General features: G+C 42.2%; 1 protein-coding gene across 4 annotated transcripts; it reads right to left on the bottom strand.

The window, feature by feature from the left end:
* Positions 1 to 615: 615 nt before the first annotated feature.
* On the bottom strand, positions 616 to 18979 carry cfap298 (cilia and flagella associated protein 298). 4 transcript variants are annotated; one of them, XM_067993181.1, is made up of 8 exons: positions 18802 to 18979; positions 12878 to 13018; positions 10510 to 10677; positions 10046 to 10113; positions 6559 to 6717; positions 6165 to 6296; positions 4423 to 4518; positions 616 to 1089 (listed from the first exon to the last, which is right to left on the bottom strand). In XM_067993181.1, the coding sequence occupies exons 2-8, from the start codon at positions 13014 to 13016 to the stop codon at positions 976 to 978; spliced, it is 876 nt and encodes a 291-aa protein (XP_067849282.1). In that variant the 5' UTR covers positions 13017 to 13018; positions 18802 to 18979; the 3' UTR covers positions 616 to 975. The 4 variants fall into 4 exon arrangements, with proteins under 4 accessions (XP_067849282.1, XP_067849281.1, XP_067849284.1 ...); XM_067993180.1 differs by having other exon boundaries at positions 12878 to 13021; XM_067993183.1 differs by having other exon boundaries at positions 12878 to 13021; positions 18871 to 18974.
* Positions 18980 to 22611: the final 3632 nt, after the last annotated feature.

Raw genomic sequence — 22611 nt, forward strand, 5'->3', positions numbered from 1 at the left:
GTGTTGGAAATAATTGGCTTTGGTAGTAATTAAACCACTACCAGTTTGAAACTCAGGGCCAAAAAGGACATTCTCGGCCCTTTGCCTGAGTGATCAACTATGCAGATTGTTGTTCAAACATACTTAGAAGAAGATCATTGCAAACAAAATATTTCAACCTCTTGTTAAAATAAAAACATTAACTTTGGAATATTTAAAAATAGAAGTCATAATTGGTAACTTTTCTCACAAGATACCCATGCAGAGAATTTTAAACAGCTGCATTTTATATAGAATTAGTTTTCTGTCTTCAAAGTTTGTATCAATTGAATATCCTTTCATAAGTTACAGAAATGATCTCTTGAAGCAACTTATGAAAAGCAATGAATCTTTATAGTGGGATGTAGCACCCCCTTCTGTCCAAGTTTAGGTAAACTCATAAGCATAGTCCAGAACAGAGAGTGAACAATAACGAGACTTCTTTTCATAAGGCTTGTGGTTCTGTTAGTCATGCTGTATAGCACTGTCAACAGTTCCTTGTTGCAAAAGCAAAACACATGATGCCCTATTGCATATTTGTTAAAACCTGAATCTAGCTATGACCCCTGCAGAAAATAAAGCAACATAATCATATAATTGGAAAATAAATATTTATTTAATGTTACTACAACAGCAAGTGTTCCAGAATTCTAAAAAGAAAATATAAAATTGGGCTACAGAACAGCTATTGCCATACAAGATTCATCTAAATTGCCAGTGGCATTCTTCTGAAAATCTACAAGTAATCCAAAGCTTTCTATTTGTTTCAGGAGATCAGTAACTGACATAAGAATAAGGCTTAAATCGTGAAGTAGAAGCACCTTTCATTGGACAATCGTGGATTCTTCTCTTAATGCAACAAACCCCCAAGTACTTCATACAAGAACAATGTAGCTTCTACATAATGTTGGGGATAGAAATGCGAGAAGGGAAGTGTGCCACAGGATTTGATTGTCACTATTTTCTAGGACCCCACCTGATATCTTTTACACCCTGAAACTGTCTTTTCAGAGCATGTCTATCTGACCAATCTGAATCAAGATGAGAATCGTCATCATTTTCATTAAGTTTCTGAAAAAAAGAAAAAAAAACTTCAAATAAACATAGCAAATTAAAGCTAGGATTTTTTTTAAAAAATGAAGATTGGAGTATAACCTTAAGCAAGCATTTATTTCTAACCAACAGAAAAAGATTTCTGAAACACGTTGATTGAAAACTTAGAAGGTTTTCCTTTTAGTTGCAAAAAGATACATATATCATTACTATTTTTTTAAAAAACCTTAGCTGCATTTAATTTTTTTTTAAAAACAGAAATAATTTCTTTCAAAATAAGCAAATTTTTAAACCGGGATTCTTCTATTAATCTATTTTAGAATTTTTGGGTTCACTGATTAGAATTTACATAAATACAATCCATTTCTGAAAATGTAAATGGAATACTGATGTGTGTACTGCCAGCCTCCCAACATTGAATTTTCTCCCTTTTGGTCCTTTCCTCTTATGAGGATGAGGATTCATGTTGATATAGCTCATTGCGTATCAGCGGCCCTTAGCTCTCTGGTCCCTCACCAGGATGGTTAATTTTCATATGTGAACCTAGACAGCAAGTGTGTGCTGACTAGTTGACCATGGGTGGAATCATAGAATCATCGAAAGGTTACAGCATGGAAGGCCATTCGGCCCATCGAGTCCGTGCCACCTCTATGCAAGAGCAATCCAGCTAGTCCCACTCCCCCGCCCTATCCCCTTAGCCCTGCAATTTTTTTCCTTTCAAATATTTATCCAGTTCCCTTTTGAAAGCCAGGATTGAAATTGCCTCCACCACCCACTCTGGCAGTGCATTCCAGATCCCAACCACTCATGTAAAAAAGTTTTTCCTCATATCACCTTTGGCTCTTTTGCCAATCACCTTAAATCTATGTCCTCTGGTTCTTGATCCTTCCGCCAATAGGAACAGTTTCTCTCTATCTACTCTGTTTAGACCCTTCATGATTTTGAATACCTCTATCAAATCTCCTCTCAACCTTCTCTGTTCCAAAGAGAACAACCCCAGTTTCTCTAGTCTATTCACGTAACTGAAGTCCCTCATCCCAGGAACCATTCTAGTAAACCCTCTCTAAGGCCTTCACATCCATCCTAAAGTGCAGTGCCCAGAATTGGACACAATACTCCAGCTGTGGCCGAACCAGTGTTTTATAAAGATTCATCATGCCTTCCTTGCTTTTGTACTCTATGCCTCTATAAAGCCAAGGATCCTGTATACTTTTTCAACCGCTTTCTCAACCTGCCCTGCCACCTTCAATGATTTGCGTACATATACCCCCAGATCTCTCTGTTCCTGTGCCCTTTAGTTTATATTGCCTCTCCTCATTCTTCCTACCGAAATGCAACACCTCGCATTTTTCTGCATTAAATTTCATCCCCCACATGTCCGCCCATGCCACCAGCCTGTCTAAATCCTCTTGAAGTCTATCACTATCCGCCTCACTGTTTACTACCATTCCAAGTTTTGTGTCATCTGCAAATTTAGAAATTGTGCTCTGAACACCCAAGTCCAAGTCATTAATATATATCAAGAAAAGCAGTGGTCCTAGTCCTGGGGAACAGCACTGTACACCTCCCTCCAGTCCGAAAAACAACCGTTCACCATTACTCTGTTTCCTGTCACTTAGCCAATTCTGTTTCTATGCTGATCCTGCCCCTTTTATTCCATAGGCTTCAATCTTGATGACAAGCCTATTATGCGGCACTTTATCAAATGCCTTTTGAGAGTCCATGTACACATCAACTGCATTGCCCTCATCTACCCTCTCTGTTACCTCATCAAAAAACTCTATCAAGTTAGTTAAACACGATTTGCCTTTAACAATCAGTGCTGGCTTTCCCTAATCAATCCACACTTGTCCAAGTGCCTGCTAATTCTGTCCCGGATTATCGTTTCTAAAACTTTCCCCACCACTGAGATTAAACTGACTGGCCTGTAGTTGAGGATAGTAGCTAAGCCTAAATCTATTGTCAAATCAATATTCACAAGTGCAATAAAGATTTACTAGGATGATACCAGAACTGAGAGGTTATAGCTATCAGGAAAGATTGAACAGGCTGGGGCTCTTTTCTCTAGAAATGAGAAGACTGAGGAATGAACTGATAGAAGTCTTTAAGATTATGATAGGGTAGACGTAGAGAAGTTGTTTCCACTTGGGGGGGGGGGGCTGGGCGGGGCGGGCGTGGTGGAGACCAGAACTAGGGACAATAAATATAAGATAGTCACTAATAAATTCAATAGTGAATTCAGGAGAAACTTCTTTACCCAGAGAGTGGTTAGAATGTGGAACTCACTACCACAAGGAGTAGTTGAGGTAACTAGCATAGATGCATTTAAGGGAAAGCTAGATAAACACATGAGGGAAAAAGGAATAGAAGGATATGTTGATGGGGTTAGATGAAGAAGGGTGGAAGGAAGCTCATGTGCTGCATAAACACTGGCATGGACCCATTGGGCCGAATGGCCTGTTTCTGTGCTGTATATTCTATGTAAAAAAAAAAGCACTTTCCAGCAGTGATTTCTAGATAATGATCAAGAGCATGAGGTTTGATGTTTTTTTTCCTCCTCCACAACCTGAGACATTGAAACAAAGTATAATGTCCCCACTACTGTTATGGTCAACATGAGTTAACTTATCACAGAACAGGAATCAAAGCCTTGAACTTCCTGATCTCTATGGCTGAGTATCACCTGACATAGTACATTTAGTCAATAAGCCAGAGGGAGTGATTAAATGTGTACTGAGTCCATACTGTTTATCTAATAGCAATGATATCTTGGAACACATTTTAATTAAAAATCTCTATTTCCAAGTTAATTACAAATTCTAGTTCTATCCTTGAACACAAAAAACTGTCAATACCTGAAAGCCAAACAAGTTTTGCTCTGCACATACAATCAGATTTCCTACATTAAAGCATTGAAACTTAAGAAGTCTACCTATTCAAGAGACTGAAGAACTAGATCAGGGTCACAAAACAAACATTATAGCCAAAAGTCTAAGGCTAGTAAAGAACCATTAATCCCACCAGGACAATATGAACTATAATCTCCCAAACTTGGCTGTAGCATTGTAATGTAAACCATATCATGGTCTGACACTAGCACAGGGTGCTAGCTGTTTGGAGGCATTTTCTCATTTGAATTCTGAATTTCTTTTTCCAAAAGACGACTTGCACATCATGTGGTGTTACAGCAATATTCGTAGCTGGGCTCAAAGTATTTATGTGCTGTGTTATGCAATTTAATGTCCTCTGGATTTTCATTTTCCAACCATGCCTGAGTTGAATGTAGATTCCTCTAAATGTTCAGATTACACAAAGGATAATATTACATGTAAAGTAGATAAATCACTGTACCTTGAGTTCCTCTTGTCGTCTGTAGTAGTACATAGTCATTTGTTTCTGTTCATCCTCATTGATAATTGGCTCTCTAGCTGGAGCACCTTGACCTTGCTGTGAATAAAACCAAGCCACAAATTTGTTAACTGCATTCACCATCTGAAGTGATTAACTACTTTTGTTATTAAAAAAATGTTCACTTATTTTTCCCCCCTTTCCCTTCTGTCCTCAAGATGTTCAAATAATTCCACGTGCACTATTTGTCCTCTGGCATGTTGCTCAAGTGGTGTGTGTGGTGGAAATCACAGATGAGACCTTTCCACTCAACCCCCAAAATTAACAACCATACTTCCACTAGGGGTCACAGTGGTAAGCAGTAGGAACTCCAGCTAATTTTTCCCTTCCTAGGAATGCTAAAGCCGACTGTAGTGCTCCTCATACTGCACCATGAGATCAGCATAGATCGAATACCATACCTGCTATCTTCTCTGACTCCGCTACTCACTGACTTAACCAGCTGAGTTATTAAGGGAATATTTGTTGATTATTGTTGATCTGTTCCTTATATCCCAATTTTGAATGAATGTAGGTGTTGAATTTCCACAGGGGTTCTCCTGACTGTCTATCGTAATTTCAGCAGAAAATCCGTGGAAACTCCGGAGAAATGGCTTAAGCCGTAGTTGCCCTGAAAAAGTGGTGGTGCGTCTCCTTCTAGCGCAATTGTTTTTACAACTTAGTAGCTTGTTAGGCCACTTCAGATGGTGTTAAGAGGTGTTCCACCTAATGTGGAAGTGGAGTCAGGTGTAGGTCAAACTGGGTTGGGGTGGCAGGTTCCCTTCCCTGAAGGACATTAGTGAACTGGTTGGATTTTTATTTCAATCCAGCGGCTTTCATGGTTAATTTTTCTGGTGCCAGCTCACAAATTACCAGATTTACTGAACTCAGTTTCACAACTTGCCATGATGGGATTTCAACTCAAAACCTCTGTTTTGCTAGTCCGGTGCCATAACTACTACATTACTACACCTTAAATCTGGCCCTTGGTATAGAGAGAAGGACACAACCAGAACCTAAAGCCAAAGAAGTTTGGCACTCCTGTTATATACTTTTGCAGCCCGATTATTTATCATTTTATATTTACAGAACATAGTCGATCTGACTTTATCCATAAACAAGACATTTTGCACTCAATGATTCCAAATGTTCGGCTTTGCTTTTTGCAGCACAAGTCACGCATCTCAGCCAGTTCAAACGGTTCTGAAGAAACATAGTAACATAGGAAAAGGAGTAGGCCATTCAGCCCTTCAAGCCTGTTCTGCCATTTTATTAGATCATGGCTGATCTGAATTTCAACTTCATTTAACTGCCTTTCCTTTATATCCCTTGATACCCTTAACCAACAAAGATCAATCGATCTCAGTCTTGAAAATTTCGATTGACCCAGCATCCACAGCCTTTTGGGGGAAGAGAGTTCCAGATTTCCACTACCCTTTGTGTAAAGTGTTTCCTGATTTCACTCCTAAATGGCCTACCTCTAATTTTATGATGCCCCCTTGTTTTGGATTCCCTACCAGAGGAAATAGTTTCTGTATCTACCCTATCAAATCCCTTTCTCATTTTAAACACCTCAATTAGATCACCCCTCAACCTTCTAAACTCAAAAGGGAATGCAAACCAAGTTTATGTAACCAATCTCATAATTTAACCTTTTAAGCGCTGGTCCAAAATGCATTAAAACAGTGTTCCAACCATGTACTTACTTTTTGTATCTTTACAACAATTTTAGTTTTTTCATTCTTGCCCACATAGTCAGAAAGTTTCTTTCCTCTCTGTAATTCTTTTCCTGCCCACCACAGCTGAGCCTCAGACTCCTCAGTCACCATTTTCCCAGCCTACAATAACAAGATCATAAAATTAAAAAATTAATGCAGCCTCATAATAGAACCTACAATAATGTAAAACAAAATAGGTTGAATCTTCCCATCATTGTTTGCTCACCTCCATTTTACTGAACCTTTAATTAAGAAAAATGTAAACATTCACATATCTGCAAAGCAAATACTGTAGACCAACCAAGAAACAGATATGGATGAGCCTGAATCCCCTCAGTTACCTCTTTGCAGTCCTTTATGATGCATGTTGTGTTCTACTTACTTGTAATCCTGACAGATCTTCTTTCCCTTCAAACTCCTGTTGTATTGGATCATGTGGTGGCAGCCCCATGGGATAAACAATCATAACAGCTCCTCGCAGCTGGTCAAGTGCATCCTTTACCATCTCCATTGTTACACATACATTGGCCTGAACTTGTTTCTAAAAAACAGAGGGAACTCTTCATTTACCAATCAATCACATTTCCTAAGAAGTATCTTTCATTGAAGGCTACCATTACAAAAACAGACAAGCAATATATTAAGCCCCTAATTAACAATCATTGCTCCTCAATCAGCACCCTCCATAACTGCTGGAGTTAAGCCAGGCTTGGATCATGTTCTTTGCTGAAGTAGCTTATCTCAACTACGGCAATCATCCAGGGGCACTATAACTGACCATACCACTAGCATCTCAGGAGAGGGAAAAAATTAATAAAGGTTTCTGCTCCTGACTATTGTTAAAGGACTGTTGCTGGAAAGCAGGTGCATGTGGACAGAAGGTGGGGTGAGGAGAGGACAGAACAGGATCAAACTCAGCTCTTTCAATGTCATTTCAGCAGATTTTCAATATATTTGTTGCAGGTCATGGAATTTCATCACATTCAAATGAATTTAGTAGAGAGTGAACTGAACAGAAGGCCACAAAATACTTCTTAATTGGTGTAAAATTGGGTTCAGAAGTTCTATTAAAGTGAGGAAACCAGTGAAATATTTCAACCACTAATATTTAAACAATAGTGATGCCTGCACACAAAATTTAACAATGGAATTTATTGGGTCATTCTTTAGAGCCGAGGTGTTCAAACCTGGCAATCTGGCCCAAGATGTCCAGGCAGTTCAGTTGTATTTGCTCCTTTTATTTCTCACTCACTGATTTGTCTTGTTTGAATTTCAGGGACTGAAGCATTGAAAACATCTGTTCTTATCCCTGTTGCCTAATCGGTGGATAAATCCTAAATCAGAACAGCAAGATCTGCTAAAGATTCCACAGATAGATGCAAAGTAGCATAAACATTGACAGTTTATTTTTGACCATTATATGTACCTAACCAGCATATGAAAACAAAAATATTGGACATTCCTGAGCAGGCAATCATATATACTACAAAGTAATATATGAAACAGTAATGACAGAGGTTATGCAATAATGTGATGCAATAATTCAGATTTTTTTTTCTGTTGATATATTTGCAATAATTTGAATCAAATGCACATATGATTTTACAAAACTGAAAGAACTCAAAAGTCCAATGCTGTAAACTTAAAATACAGTGAGAATTAAAACAACTGGAAACAGGCAACAGTTTCCAAAGGCAAACTCAGAAACACTGTCTGATTTTCGTACCAGTGCAAAACTAAAATTACTTAAATTAGGACTATAAACACAGAACTAGATGACAGTATAAAAATAAACTAACCTCAATATTAGAAAACAAGAATTCCACTCCACTTCCCTTCCCTTCCTGGCCCTCATAATAGCGGATATTGTTAATGGTTCCCACTCCTCAGGTACTGTCCCCCTCCCCTTCAAATCTGCCATCATCACCCCCACCTCAAAACCCCACCCTTGACCCCTGTTCTTACAAACTACCACCCCATGTCCAACCTCCCTTTCCTCTCCGAAGTCTTTGAACGTGTTGTCACCTCCCAAATCCGTGCCCATCTTCACACAACTCCACATTTGAATCCGTCCAATAAAGTTTCTGCCCCTGCCACAGTACTGAACCATAGTAAACCATCCCTCTTCATCCTTCTCGACCTGTCTGCAGCCTTTGACACGGTTGACCATACCATCCTCCTCCAACCCCTCTCCACAGTCATCCAGCTAGGTGGGACTGCACTCGCCTGGTTTCATTGTTATCTATCCAGTCATAGCCAGAGAATCACCTGAAATGACTTCTTTTCCCACTCCATTACCCCTCTCAAGGATCTATCCTTGCCCCCCTCCTATTTCTCATCTAAATGCTGCCCCTCGACGACATCATCCGAAAACAAGTCATACTGCTTGTCCAACATTCAGTATTGGATGAGGAAAAATTTCCTCCAAGTAAATATTGGGAAGACTGAGGCCATTGTCTTCGGTCCCTAACCACCGACTCTATCCCTCTTCTGGCCACTGTCTGAAGCTGAACCAGACCGTTAGCAACCTTGGCATCCTATTTGACCCCGAGATGAGCTTCTGACCACATATCTGCTCCATCACCAAGACCGCCTACTTCCACCTCCGTATCAAAACCCGTCTCTGCCCTGCCTCAGATCATCTGCTGTTGAAACCCTCATCCATGCCTTTGTTACCTCTAGATTTGGCTATTCCAATGCTCTCGTGGCCGGCCTACCATCTTCCACCCTCCATAAACTTGAGCTCATCCAAAACTCTGCTGCCCATATCCTAACTCGCCACAAGCCCCGTTCACCCATCACCTCTGTGCTTGCTGACCTACATTGGCTCCCAAACTGGGAACGCCTCAATTTTAAAATTCTCTATCGTTGTTTTCAAATCCCTCCATGGCCTCACCTCTCCCTATCTCTATAACCTCCTCCAGTCCTACCACCATCCGAGATCTCTGCGTTCCTCCAATTCTGGCCTCTTGCGCATCCCTGATTTTAATCACTCCCCCATTGGCAGCTATGCCTTCAGCTGCCTAGACCCTAAGATCTGCAATTCCCTCCCTAAACCTCTCCACCTTTTAAGACCCTCTTTAAATCTACCTCTTCGACCAAGCTTCTGGTCACCTGTCTTAATATCTCCTTATGTGGCTCGGTGTCAAATTTTGTTTGATAATGCTCCCAAGAAGCGCCTTGGGTTGTTTTACTGCATTAAAGGCACTATATAAATGCAAGTTGTTGTTGTTGAGACTCTCTAACAGATTCCCTGAAAAAGTAGTTAATGTTAAAAAAGTTGAATAAAAATGTGTCTAGAATGATATTCCAAACTTCTACTCAATTACCTTTGCAGTCAGGAAAAAAAAAATTGACAGAGTTTTCCATCAGAGATTAAATAATCAAGACAGATTTTAAGATATATCTCATTCCTGCTTTAGTATGTCATCAATGCATCAACATATCTTAACAATTAATGCAAGGATGAGAGATCAGTTTAGCGCTAAAAACACTTGGATGCTAAGAGTAATGCAAACCTGTTCTTTTATCTCCCAGTGTCTAATGTCTTTCAAATAATACGTTGAACCGAGGTCTCTTCTGCCCTCTCAGGTGGACATAAAAGATTGCACGGTACTATTCGAAGGAGAGCAGGGGCAGTTCTCCTGGTGCCTTGGCCAATGTTTATCCATGAACCGACATAACTAAAACAGATTATCAGGTTATTTATCTCATTTCTGTTTGTGGGTCCTTGCTGTGCACAAAGTTGCAGTTGTGTTTCCCTACATTAGAACTGTGACGACGCTTCAAAGGTTGTAAAGTGCTTTGGGACGTCTTGAGGTCATGAAAGGCACTATATAAATGCAAGTTTTTTTTTCTTCAAACAGTACCTTTGATATCAGTGCTTTTGCTTCTTCAATAGTCTTCTTTAAAACTTCTTTCATTGCCTGATTAGGAGCTGGAATATAGAAGAAAAAGTTTATCAGGTACAATTTCAGATTAATTACAAGTGTAATGTTTCACATCAAATGACTTTATTGGCAAAACATATTCACTATTAATAAGCTTTGATCCTCAAGACAGTACTTCTATTCCACTGCTTAAATGCATTTACCAGGGTACTGATAAAGTTATTAAACTGAAATAGAATGATCTATTTCCAGTTCATTCTGGAAATAGAAATTATAAAGTTTACTTAAACCAAGAATACTTTGTACCATTTCTCATTTGCTGTTACTCCATCTTTCCCAGTGGTACTGCAAATTGGAAAGAATTCATCTCAGCCTCAGCTTGAAATATGCAACAACAAATTTCTGCAAGTTATTTTCAGTGTTAACTATCCTTGCTCTCTTACCATGTCCATTTCTCCGTCCTATTTCGTCCTTTTTAAATTCACATCCTCCACTTGGTACACATTTCTCTGCCCACTCATCCTTCAGTTTCAGTTCCTCTATCTGCTCATCTGTCAGTCCTTGCATATTAATAGGAAGGAAGATGCCATGCTCTGCCAATTCACCCATTTCTGCAAAATAAAAGAGTGTTTAGAATTTTTAATGAAACTGGTTTCCAAGTAACACTTCTATACAAACCAAAAGGAATTTATTTTACAAAGAACAGATCATGTATTGATTATGGAATCAGCCCTCTCCTCTGAGTCAGAAGGTTGTGGGTTCAAGGCCCACTCCAGAGATTTGAGCACTTAATTTAAGCTGGCAATTCAGTTCAGTACTGAGGGAGTGCTGCACTGTCAGAGGTGCCATCTTTGAGATCAGACATTGAACGGAGGTCCTATCTATCCTCCTCAGGTGGATGTGAAAGATCCCATGGCACTATTCAAAGAAGAGTTGGGGAGTTCTCCAGGTGTCCTGGCCAACATGTAACCCTCAACCAACACCACCAAAAACATTATCTCATCATTTATCTAATTGCTGTTTGGCAGATCTTGCTGCGTGTAAATTGGCTGCTGTGTTTCCCTATATTACACCAGTGACTACACTTGGGATGTGCCGAGGTAATGAATGGTACTAAATAAATGCAAGCTCTTTCATTCTTCTTCCTATGACAGATGAAATTTAACCCAGAGAAGTGCGAAGTAATATATTTTGACAGGAAGAATGAGGAGAGGCAATATCACTAAATGGTACTATTCTAAAGGGGGTGCAGGGACAGAGACACCTGGGGGTATATGTGCACAAATCTTTGAAGGTGGCAGGACAGGTTAAAAAAGCATATGAGATCCTGGGCTTTATAAATAGAGGCACAGAGTACAAAAGCAAGGAAGTTAGGTTTTTATAAAATACTAGTTCAGCCACAACTGGAGTACTGCGTCCAATTCTGGGCAATTCAGGCCTTAGAGAGGGTGCAGAAAAGATTTACTAGAATGGTTACAGGGATGAGGGACTTCAGTTATGTGGATAGACTAGAGAAGCTGGGGTTGTTCTCCTTAGAGCAGAGGAGGTTAATAGATTTAATAGAAGTGTTCAAAATCATGAAGGGTTTAGATAAAGTTAATAAAGAGAAACTGTTCCTAATGGCGGAAGGGTCGAGAGCCAGAAGATATAGATTTAAGGTGATTGGCAAAAGAACCAAAGGTGACGAGGAAAAACTTTTTTACTCAATGAGTAGTTATGATCTGGAATGCACTGCCTGAAAGGGTGGTGAAAGTAGATTCAATTGTGGCTTTCAAAAAGTAATTGCATAAATACTTGAAGGGTAAAAATCTGCAGGGCTACGGGGAAAAAGCGGGGGAATGGGACTAACTGGATTGCTCTTACAAAGAGCCGGCACAGGCTAGATGGACCGAATGGCCTCCTTCTTGCTGCATCCATTCAATGACAGTACTAGACCAGCTAACTCAGCACCAACCAGGACTGCAACTTGGTAGTTCCTTGGTGGGTGTCGCTCAGCTAATCAAAGCGTAGACTTATCAAGCCATTAGGAAAAAGTTAATTTTTTTAATTAAAAGCAAGGAATTAATCCATCGTTAAAGATTATTGAATCCAGCTATTCAGATTCTCCAATAAAGTGATGCTGTAACTTTATCCAATGTAGCAGGAGTAAGAATTTAGACTTTTAAAAACTCACTCAGGACTCAAGTTATGAAGTCAGGTTTAATTGTATGATAAATTTCACACTGCACTATTTCCTGTCTGATTTATAAGTGAATTGTGGGTACCATCTGGTGCCAAGTCACATTTTAAATTGCCTGTCTGTGCTGAGTTAGCTGCTTTCAGAAAGGGTAGCAGTAGGGGTTCTACAATTGGCCTTGTACCCTCCTAGGCTAGGAAGGAGGGAAAAAAACCCTAGGCTTTCCACTTTGATTGTAATCCAGTGATTCTTGCTGGAAACTGTATGTGTGTGAATGTTAAATAAGGCGAGGATCAAGTTTAGACGCAATGCCCCCATGGTCAAACATCCTACCAGTATTAACGGTATACATTTAATGGTCACTTGAGGCAAAATACTTAAGAGTGACTGGTGCATGTGGAATTATACTCAAGCCATTACACAGTCCTTCAGGAAAGGATGATGAGAGAAAATAAATATAACCCAATTGTTTAGAACAACACGGTCATAAACAGATTTACAATAATGTGCAAACTGATTATCATGAGTACTGATAGTACTGTACCCCAAATAATGGTGTGCCTGCTGCAGTCAAGATTATTCTAGCTAATTTACCAATAAATTTGACATTTGTAATAAACTTATCAAATACTCACCTGTACAAAGCCTGTCGACCTTGAGCCTTCCATTATAAATGGCTGATACCAGCTTGGTTAGGTCCTCCACTGCAACATGTACTGTAGTGTCAAGCAAAAACTGGCTCTCATTTCCTCGTTTGATGTGTAACTGAACCATTTCTGCTATAAAATAAAATAATGTTCAGTATTACATCTTCATATATGGCAGAGGTGTGACAATACATGCCTGTTGAACAACAAGTTGAATAAGCCTTTTATACCATTGCTTGGTCTCAAGTATCATGGTATACAACTACGAAAGAACTCTCGTACACCCTTATGTCCATAACAGCAAAAAAAGGGACTTCTAAGTACACATACTTGGACATCGATGATGTGCCAGCAGCAGAAGGCACGCGGAACTCCAGGCGCCACTAGCGCACAATATAAAAACATGCCGATGCATGCTTTCAATAGCATCAGGATGCGGATTTTCCTAGGAAGTAGCCAGAGATATAGAAAATGCAGATGCCTTCCTACTGGCCCTCCAATAATAACCAGTGACACACTGGTACAGTAAAAAGTAGAAACAGTGCAACATTAACTCACAGCCCTAGTCTGTGCAAAGTGTCTTGTAATTCGCTTTATTTTGTATATTATCAGTGTGCAGAGGAATGGAGGATATAACACCATCGGCAAATTAATTATCCATCATATATTAAGTTCAGTACATGGACACACGATAAGGAATGTAGCCCACACTTCTCCACAGTCCCCATTTCAAAAAGAAAAAAGATGTATGTTGCTCAAATCACCTTTCTCTTTCATATGCCAAAAAACAAACCCACAGAGCATCCACTAAAACACCAAAAAAGCCCTGAAACATCCATTAGATTATCACTCAAATAATGAAACAGTCCATTCCCACGTGCAGCAAGACCTGGACAACATTCAGGCTTGGGCCGATAAGTGGCAAGCAACATTCGCGCCACACGACGGCCACCTCCCCTTGACATGCAACGGCATTACCATTGCTGAATCCCCCACCATCAACATCCTGGGCATTTGGGGTGGGGGTGCTGTCACCATTGAACAGAAACGTAACTGTGGCTACAAGAGCAGGTCAGAGGCTGGGTATGCTGACTCACTTCCTGACTCCCCAAAGCCTTTCCATCATCGACAAGGCACAAGTCAGGAGTGTGATGGAATACTCTCCACTTGCCTGGATGAGTGCAGCTCCAACAACAATCAAAAAGCTTGACACCATCCAGGACAAAGCAGCCCGCTTGACCCCATCCACCAGCTTAAATATTCACTCCTTTCACCACCGCCGCACTGTGGCTGCAATGTGTACCATCTACAGGATGCACTGCAGCAACTCGCCAAGGCTTCTTCGACAGCACCTCCCAAATCCGCAATCTCTACCACCTAGAAGGACAAGGGCAGCATGTGCATGGGAACACCACCAACTGCATGATCCCCTCCAAGTCACACACCATCCTAACTTGGAAATATATCGCCGTTCCTTCATCGTCGCTGGGTCAAAATCCTGGAACTCCCTACCTAACAGCACTGTGGGAGAATACCACACAGACTGCAGCGCTTCAAGAAGGCGGTTCACCACTACCTTCTCAAGGGCAATTAGGGATGGGAAATAAATGCTGGCCTTGCCAGCGACACCCACATCCCATGAATGAATAAAAAAAAAACTAAAACAAAACAAAAGCCCCACTGGGCATCTGCAAAAGAACAAAATGGGCCGGAATTTGCTATGAGTGGCACCGTTCGTTAGACTTGCACTTGCCCATAGACGTTCTATGAGCTTTTGTAGGACAAGTTCCTCTAAATTAGAGATCCAAAAAGCACGGTGTCCTCTACAGGGCATCTGGGAGAACAGGGCAAACAGCCGCATATCTCCTTAACCAATCAAATTGAAACATTGCTAATGAGCAATACAGACTGAATCAGGAAGTGTAAGTTAGAATAGTGAATTCGATCAGGTAAGCCAAATAAAGAGGGAAAGAAATATTGGAGTAAGACAGAGGACACAAAGAAAAAGTAAAAAAACATTTTTATTTAAATTTTTAAAAAATGTCCAACTTATAAAAGTTAATTTTCAGTGCCAGAGAGACTGTTTGGCAGTAATGAAGACTTATACCGCCGTTAAAATGGTACTTAGACTTCAAATGACTTGACTTAACTTCTGTTGGCACGTTTAGTCTGTATCTGCGACGTCAGGACAGAAGCTTCACGCCGTTCAATACCAGGAGGGATGCCGTTTTCTGGATTTGCGCATTTAACTGCGCACGCGTGGTCGCCAGAAGTTCTTGTCTGATTTGCACATGAAAAACGGTGAGCGCTGTTAGCCTCACTGTTATTTTTAACAGCAAAATCCAGCCCATGGTATCTACAAAAAAAGCAAAATCCACCGTGTGTCCAAAAAAAACCTCCCAGAATCCCTCTGTTGGGCCGCTTTTATATTAGTAATAACGACAGTTTCTATGATGCAGAATCAACTCCATTTCAATTGTGAAACAGATTTGGGAATAACTGGAAACTGTTCATGCATAGCTTCCCCGATGCACAGATAGACCTTCCTTCACAAGCCAGTAATGCTGCTTCTCAAAATGGGGAACACAACCTATATGTCACTAGAAAGTGAAAACACCAGTATAGAATATTTTGCTGCCTCTGATGGCTCGTGCAGAAGCAGAGAGCTAGCCGAGAGCTCTATTCATATTAACCACTGTCTGCACGGACAGGATCCATCCCTATGCCTACTTCCAAAATGTATTACTTCACATTTTTCTATTTAATGAACTGCACCTCACTATCCTATGTCCTCCCACATCCCTCTCAATCCTCAGCACAATTTGCACCCCCTCCCCATTTAGAAGCTAAATTTCAAAATTACTTCAATTCCAGATACTCCAACAGACTCCTGTGAAACATGATGTCTTTCCAGCCTGTTAAACTACCTTTAACCCCCAACCTTTGCTTCCTCCCCTCCAACCCATGTGGCCACAGTTCCTTTCATTGCATGAGCCATTATCTTTCCCATAAAGCTCTTACATGTTACCTTATCAAAAGTTTTTTTTTAAAAGAAAATCCAAATAAACCACATCCATTGCATTTCCTTTATCCATTCTCTCTTATTTCTTCAAAGAATTCTGTAAGGATGGTCAAATATGGACTGCCTTTTGGAAATCTGCGCTTACTGGCCCCCATTAAGTTCAAGTGTCAGCCTTGGCTCAGTTGGTAGCACTCTCACCTCTGAGTCTGAAGGTTGTGGGGTCAAGTCCCAGTATAGACTTGGGCACAAAATCTAAGCTGACTCTCCAATATAGTACTGAGGGAGTGCTGCACTGTCAGAGGTGCCGTCTGGATGAGATGTTAAACCGAACCCTCTTAGGTAAACATAAAAGATTCCATGGCACTATTTAAAGAATTGTAAACAATTTTACAACACCAAGTTATAGTCCAGCAATTTTATTTTAAATTCACAAGCTTTCGGAGACTTCCTCCTTCCTCAGGTAAATGTTCAGGATCTCCTTGAAGCCTACGCATTTATACATATAGAACAATACATGGTGTTTACAGACTGCCCCTGCAACTGCCCGTTGCCAAGGCAATCACCGTGTTCAGACAGAGAAGTGTCACCTGCAGAACCCCCGAATACACATTCAACAAAAAAACAAACAGGGAAAAAAAACAGAGAAGAAAAACAGAGAGAGGCAGAAACATCCGGAAGGCAGAGAGAGCCAGCAAATGACCCATTATATTAAAAACAGATAACATTTGTTCGCTGGTGGGGTAACGTGTAGCGTGACATGAACCCAAGATCCCGGTTGAGGCCGTCCTCATGGGTGCGGAACTTGGCTATCAATTTCTGCTCGACGATTTTGCATTGTCGTGTGTCTCGAAGGCCGCCTTGGAGTACGCTTACCCGAAGGTCGGTGGATGAATGTCCATGACTGCTGAAGTGTTCCCCGACTGGGAGGGAACCCTCCTGTTTGGCGATTGTTGCGCGGTGTCCGTTCATCCGTTGTCGCAGCGTCTGCATGGTCTCGCCAATGTACCATGCTCTGGGGCATCCTTTCCTGCAACGTATGAGGTAGACAACGTTGGCCGAGTCACAGGAGTATGAACCATGCACCTGGTGGGTGGTGTCCTCTCGTGTGATGGTGGTATCTGTGTCGATGATCTGGCATGTCTTGCAGAGGTTACCGTGGCAGGGTTGTGTGGCGTCGTGGACGCTGTTCTCTTGAAAGCTAGGTAATTTGCTGCGAACGATGGTCTGTTTGAGGTTGGGTGGCTGTTTAAAGGCGAGTAGTGGAGGTGTGGGGATGGCCATAGCGAGGTGTTTGTCCTCGCTATGGCCATCCCCACACCTCCACTACTCGCCTTTAAACAGCCACCCAACCTCAAACAGACCATCGTTCGCAGCAAATTACCTAGCTTTCAAGAGAACAGCGTCCACGACGCCACACAACCCTGCCACGGTAACCTCTGCAAGACATGCCAGATCATCGACACAGATACCACCATCACACGAGAGGACACCACCCACCAGGTGCATGGTTCATACTCCTGTGACTCGGCCAACGTTGTCTACCTCATACGTTGCAGGAAAGGATGCCCCAGAGCATGGTACATTGGCGAGACCATGCAGACGCTGCGACAACGGATGAACGGACACCGCGCAACAATCGCCAAACAGGAGGGTTCCCTCCCAGTCGGGGAACACTTCAGCAGTCATGGACATTCATCCACCGACCTTCGGGTAAGCGTACTCCAAGGCGGCCTTCGAGACACACGACAACGCAAAATCGTCGAGCAGAAATTGATAGCCAAGTTCCGCACCCATGAGGACGGCCTCAACCGGGATCTTGGGTTCATGTCACGCTACACGTTACCCCACCAGCGAACAAATGTTATCTGTTTTTAATATAATGGGTCATTTGCTGGCTCTCTCTGCCTTCCGGATGTTTCTGCCTCTCTCTGTTTTTCTTCTCTGTTTTTTTTCCCTGTTTGTTTTTTTGTTGAATGTGTATTCGGGGGTTCTGCAGGTGACACCTCTCTGTCTGAACACGGTGATTGCCTTGGCAACGGGCAGTTGCAGGGGCAGTCTGTAAACACCATGTATTGTTCTATATGTATAAATGCGTAGGCTTCAAGGAGATCCTGAACATTTACCTGAGGAAGGAGGAAGTCTCCGAAAGCTTGTGAATTTAAAATAAAATTGCTGGACTATAACTTGGTGTTGTAAAATTGTTTACAATTGTCAACCCCAGTCCATCACCGGCATCTCCACATCATATTTAAAGAATAGCAGAGGACTTCTCCCCAGTGTCCTGGCCAATATTTATCCCACAACAAGTATCACTAAAAGAGATTATGTGGTAATTTCATCTCATTGCTGTTTGTGGAATCTTGCCGTGTACAAATTGGCTGTAAAGCACTTTGGGACGCTGTGAGGCCATTAAAGGTGCTATAGAAATGCAAGTTTTTTCCCCCCAAGCGTTTAGTATTTTCATCCTATCTATTTAATACAAAACTGGATTGAGAGAAACTCTGAAACCAAGGTAGCAAAACAATGCTATCCGCAGTTTATTAATTCTCAATTCTGTCTATTTGAAGATTGATAATCGGAGTCAAAAGCCAGAGGCGCTGAAAGAAACAACTAGTCCTGGAGTGTAAATTTCCTCTAGCACCCGTCTCCTGTCTTTTAACTTATAACCAGTTAGCAAGACCTGAACATATTCAGAAATTAAAAAAACAGAAAATGCTGGAAAACACTTAGCGAGTCAGGCAGCATCTGTGAAGAGAGAGAAACAGTTAACGTTTCAGGTCGATGACCTCTCATCAGAACTGAGCACATTTAGACCCGGGCGCTGCTTTTAAAATGGGTGAATACAAGACCATAGGTTGCCATGGTGACCACAACACTCCTCACAACTTACCACTCGCCAATAAACTATGCCGCCGCTGGAAATCAATAAACTAACGCCGTGCAATACGACACGCTTTACCTCGCAGTTTCAACAACTTAATCTTAATATTCTCCGAGAAACGACTAGAGAGCGTTTACAACGCAACGCACAACTATCCACACGCTCCAACCCGGAAGAACATGCTAGAAGCTTCGTGCACATGCGTATTGACATTTGCTTGCTCGAGGTCCGTTCGGGCGCATGCGCACGAGCCTGGTTCTCCCCGCGGGGGCGGGGTGGTTGTTGTTTGTCCATATTAAAGGGGTCGTGGTGGCGTTATGGGAATATAAGTTTGTAAACTGTTTCAGTTGAGTATTCTTAGAAATTAAGACGCAGTCGGGAGCGTGGGAAGTCATCCCCCGAAGACTCAGTGGTAACGCGGGTTACTTTACTTCCCAACTCGGCTCTCTCTGGTTGTATCTCCGCTCACAAGACAATTACGAACAATTTTACAACAGCAAGTTATAGTCCAACAGATTTATTTTAAATGTTCCACACCGTTCACCTGAGGAAGGAGGAAGCCTCCGAAAGCTTGTGGAATTTAAAATAAATTTGTTGGACTATAACTTGGTGTTGTAAAATTGTTTACAATTGTCAACCCCAGTCCATCACCAGCATCTCCACATCAAGATAATTACGGACGAGGAAAGCTATTGGGTCGCTCTTAGTTCATCCTTCTAGGAAAACCACTGAAACAACCAATCATTTATTCAGTGTTCCAAAGCTTTTCCCTGCACCATTCAATCTGGCAATCCGTATAGTGCCTTTAAGATAGTAAAATGCCCCAAAATTTGAAACCAAGCCACATAAGGAGATATTAGGACAGGTGACCAAAAGCTTGGTAAAGAGGTAAGTTTTAAGGAGCGTTTTAAAGGAGGAGAGAGGTTTAAGGAGGGAATTCCAGAGCTTAGGGCCAAGGCAGCTGAAGGTACGGCTGCCAGTGGTGGAGCGATTAAAATCGGGGATGTGCAAGAGGCCAGAATTGGGAGAGCAGAGAGATCTCGGAGGGTTGTAGGGCTGGAAGAGGTTACAGAGATAGGGAGGGGCGAGACCGTGGTGGAATTTGAAAACAAGGATGAGAATTTTAAAATCAAGGCTTGTCGGACTGGTTGCCAATGTAGGTCAGCAAGCACGGGGCGATGGGTGAATGGGACTTAGTGCAAGTTTGGATACGGGCAGCATAGTTTTGGATGAGCTCAAGTTTATGGAGGGTGGACGACGGGAGGCCGACCAGAAGAGCAATGGAATAGTCAAGTCTAGAGGTAACAAATGGATGACGGTTTCAGCAGCAGATGATCTGAGGCAGAGACAGGTGATGTTATAGAGGTGGACTTAGGCAGTCTTGGTGATGGAACGGATATGGGGTCAGAAGCTCATCTCTGGGTCAGATAGGATGCCAAGGTTGTGAACGGTTTGGTTCACCCTCAGACAGTGGCCAGGGAGAGGGATGGAGTCGGTGGCTAGGGAATAGAGTTTGTGGCAGGGACCGAAGACAATGGCTTCAGTCTTCCCAGTATTTAGTTGGAGGAAATTTATGCTCATCCAGTACTGGATGTCAGACAAGCAGCGTGACAAATCAAAGCAGTCAAGAGAGATGGTGGTAAGGTAGAGCTGGGTGTCGTCAGTGTAGATGTGGAACCTGACGTGTTTTTGGATGATGTCGCCGAGGGGTAGCATGTAGATGAGAAATGGATAGGGCCGTGGATAGATCCTTGGGGGACTCCAGAGGTGACGGTGTGGGAGTGGGAAGAGAAGCCATTGCAGGTGATTCTCTGGCTACCATTAGATAGATAGAAATAGAATGAGGCGAGAGCAGTCCTACCCAGCTGGACGACGGAGGAGAAGCGTTGGAGGAGGATGGTGTGGTCAACTGTATCAAAGGTTGCAGACAGGTCGAGAAGGATGAGGTGGGATAGTTTACCATGGTCACAGTCACATAAGATGCCATTTGTGACTTTGATAAGGGCCATTTCAGTGCTGTGGCAGGGGCAGAAACCTGATTCTAGGGGCTCAAAAATGGAGTTGGGGGAATGATGAGCACAGATTTGGGAGGCAACATGGACTTGAGAGGAAAGGGAGTTTGAAGATAGGGCGGTAGTTTGCAAAGGCAGATGGGTCACGGGTGGGCTTTTTTGAGTGGGGGGGGGGGTGCGGAGGGGTGATAGTACCTGAGGAGAGGGAACTGTTAACAATATCAGCTAATAATGGGGCCAGGGAAGGGAAGTTGGGTGGTCAGCGGTTTGGTGGGAATAAGGTCGAAGGAGCAAGTGGTGGGTCTCGTGGACAAGATGAGCTCGGAGAGGACATAAGTGGAGATAGGCGAGAAACTAGAGAACGATGCAAGTTCAGGGCTACAGCAGGGGGGAACCGTAGGAGGTGTTTTGCTTGGTGGCCTAGGGGAAGGGAGGGAAGTTGTAGAGTCAGCTGAACGGACGGTCTCAATCTTAATGACAACGAAGTCCATGAGCTCCTCGCATTTGTTGGAGGTGAGGGTGGAGGGGGCAGGGGAAAAGGGGTTTAAGAAGACAATTTGTAGTGAAAAGAAGCCTGCATTCCAGGATGATCCTGGAATAGTGAACAGTTTTGGCAGAGGAGAGTTGGAACCAATAGTGCTTTATGTGGTTTAGCCAGATCTGACGATGAATGGCTAAACCAGTTGTCACCATAAACGTTTGTGTGTCCCTTGGACTTAAGGGAACGGAACTGAGGGCTATACCAAGGGGCACAACAGGGTGAGAGAAAGTAATGGTTTTAATAGGGACAAGGACATCAAAGATGGAGGTAAGGGTGTGATTGAGCAGATCGGTAGCTACAGAAATGTTGTGACTGGAGGGCCAAAGGCTAGACAGTTGAGAATTTGAAAGTGCTGTTGTAAGTGACTTGGGAGAGTTTTTCCAGGGGCGGGCACATAAAGAAGTGGGGTTGGGAGGAGGAAGGAGGATGTGAGTGGAGAGGGATACAAAGAAGTGATCAGAGATGGCCTTATCGGTGATTGACACAATGGGAGTAGAGAGGCCACATGAGATGGCAAGGTCGAGGGTGTGGACTTGAATTTGGGGAGGGGAGTTTGAGAGGATAGGAGGGCAATGAATTCAGAAGAGAGAGCACACGATGAGTTGAGATGGAGATTGAAATCACTGAGGATGGGAAGTCGCTTGGTGCAGAGGCTAAGGGAGGAAAGCAGTGAAGATATCTTGATGAGAAACATGGTGTGATACTTGGGTGGGCAATAGGGAACGAGGATTTTAAAGGAGAGTTGTGAGGGGTGGAACAAAGTGAGATGCATTCCACGTGTTGATCACATTTTGTACGATAAACTTGTTGATCAGTCATAAATTTAAATTATACTAATTTGAACCTGTGTTCCCTTGCCCTACTCCCACAATGTAAAGTAATATTCTGGGTTTACTTCTTCCATCTCCTTGTCTATATCTTATTTCTCTAAGATAATTTAATCTCCCGTTATTCTACCCTGTACATATTTTGGTCAGCTCATTTTCAAATTTTTAAGCAGTGTTTTTTGATTTCACTTCCCCGCCCAATTCGGTAGAACTTGGAAATTTGAACAATTTGCATTCAAGTTTCTGAATCCAAGTCATCGATCTACAAACTCCCTGCTGTTTTCTACCCATCAGATAATTTCTTATTCATTCCCAAGATTTACCCTGAATCCCTACAGCTTTGAGCTCAATTAGTAGCAGTTTATGTGGAACTTTCTCAAATGCATATTGGAAGATACACCATGTTGTAGGGTTTCTCACAGTCCACTTAGGTTGTCAC

Source organism: Heptranchias perlo, chromosome 11 (genome assembly GCF_035084215.1).
Source record: "Heptranchias perlo isolate sHepPer1 chromosome 11, sHepPer1.hap1, whole genome shotgun sequence".
NCBI classification, from domain to species: domain Eukaryota; kingdom Metazoa; phylum Chordata; class Chondrichthyes; order Hexanchiformes; family Hexanchidae; genus Heptranchias; species Heptranchias perlo.

Bases quoted from the DNA above. Each gene is read 5' to 3' on its own strand.
- cfap298 (XM_067993181.1), bottom strand. From the start codon at position 13,016: ATGGTTCAGTTACACATCAAACGAGGAAATGAGAGCCAGTTTTTGCTT. The intron at 10,114-10,509 runs GTAAGAGAGCAA...TCTATATTCCAG, and splicing joins AGGACGGAGAAATGGACATG to CTCCTAATCAGGCAATGAAA. The intron at 4,519-6,164 runs GTAAGTACATGG...TTTTATTCACAG, and splicing joins TTGTTGTAAAGATACAAAAA to CAAGGTCAAGGTGCTCCAGC.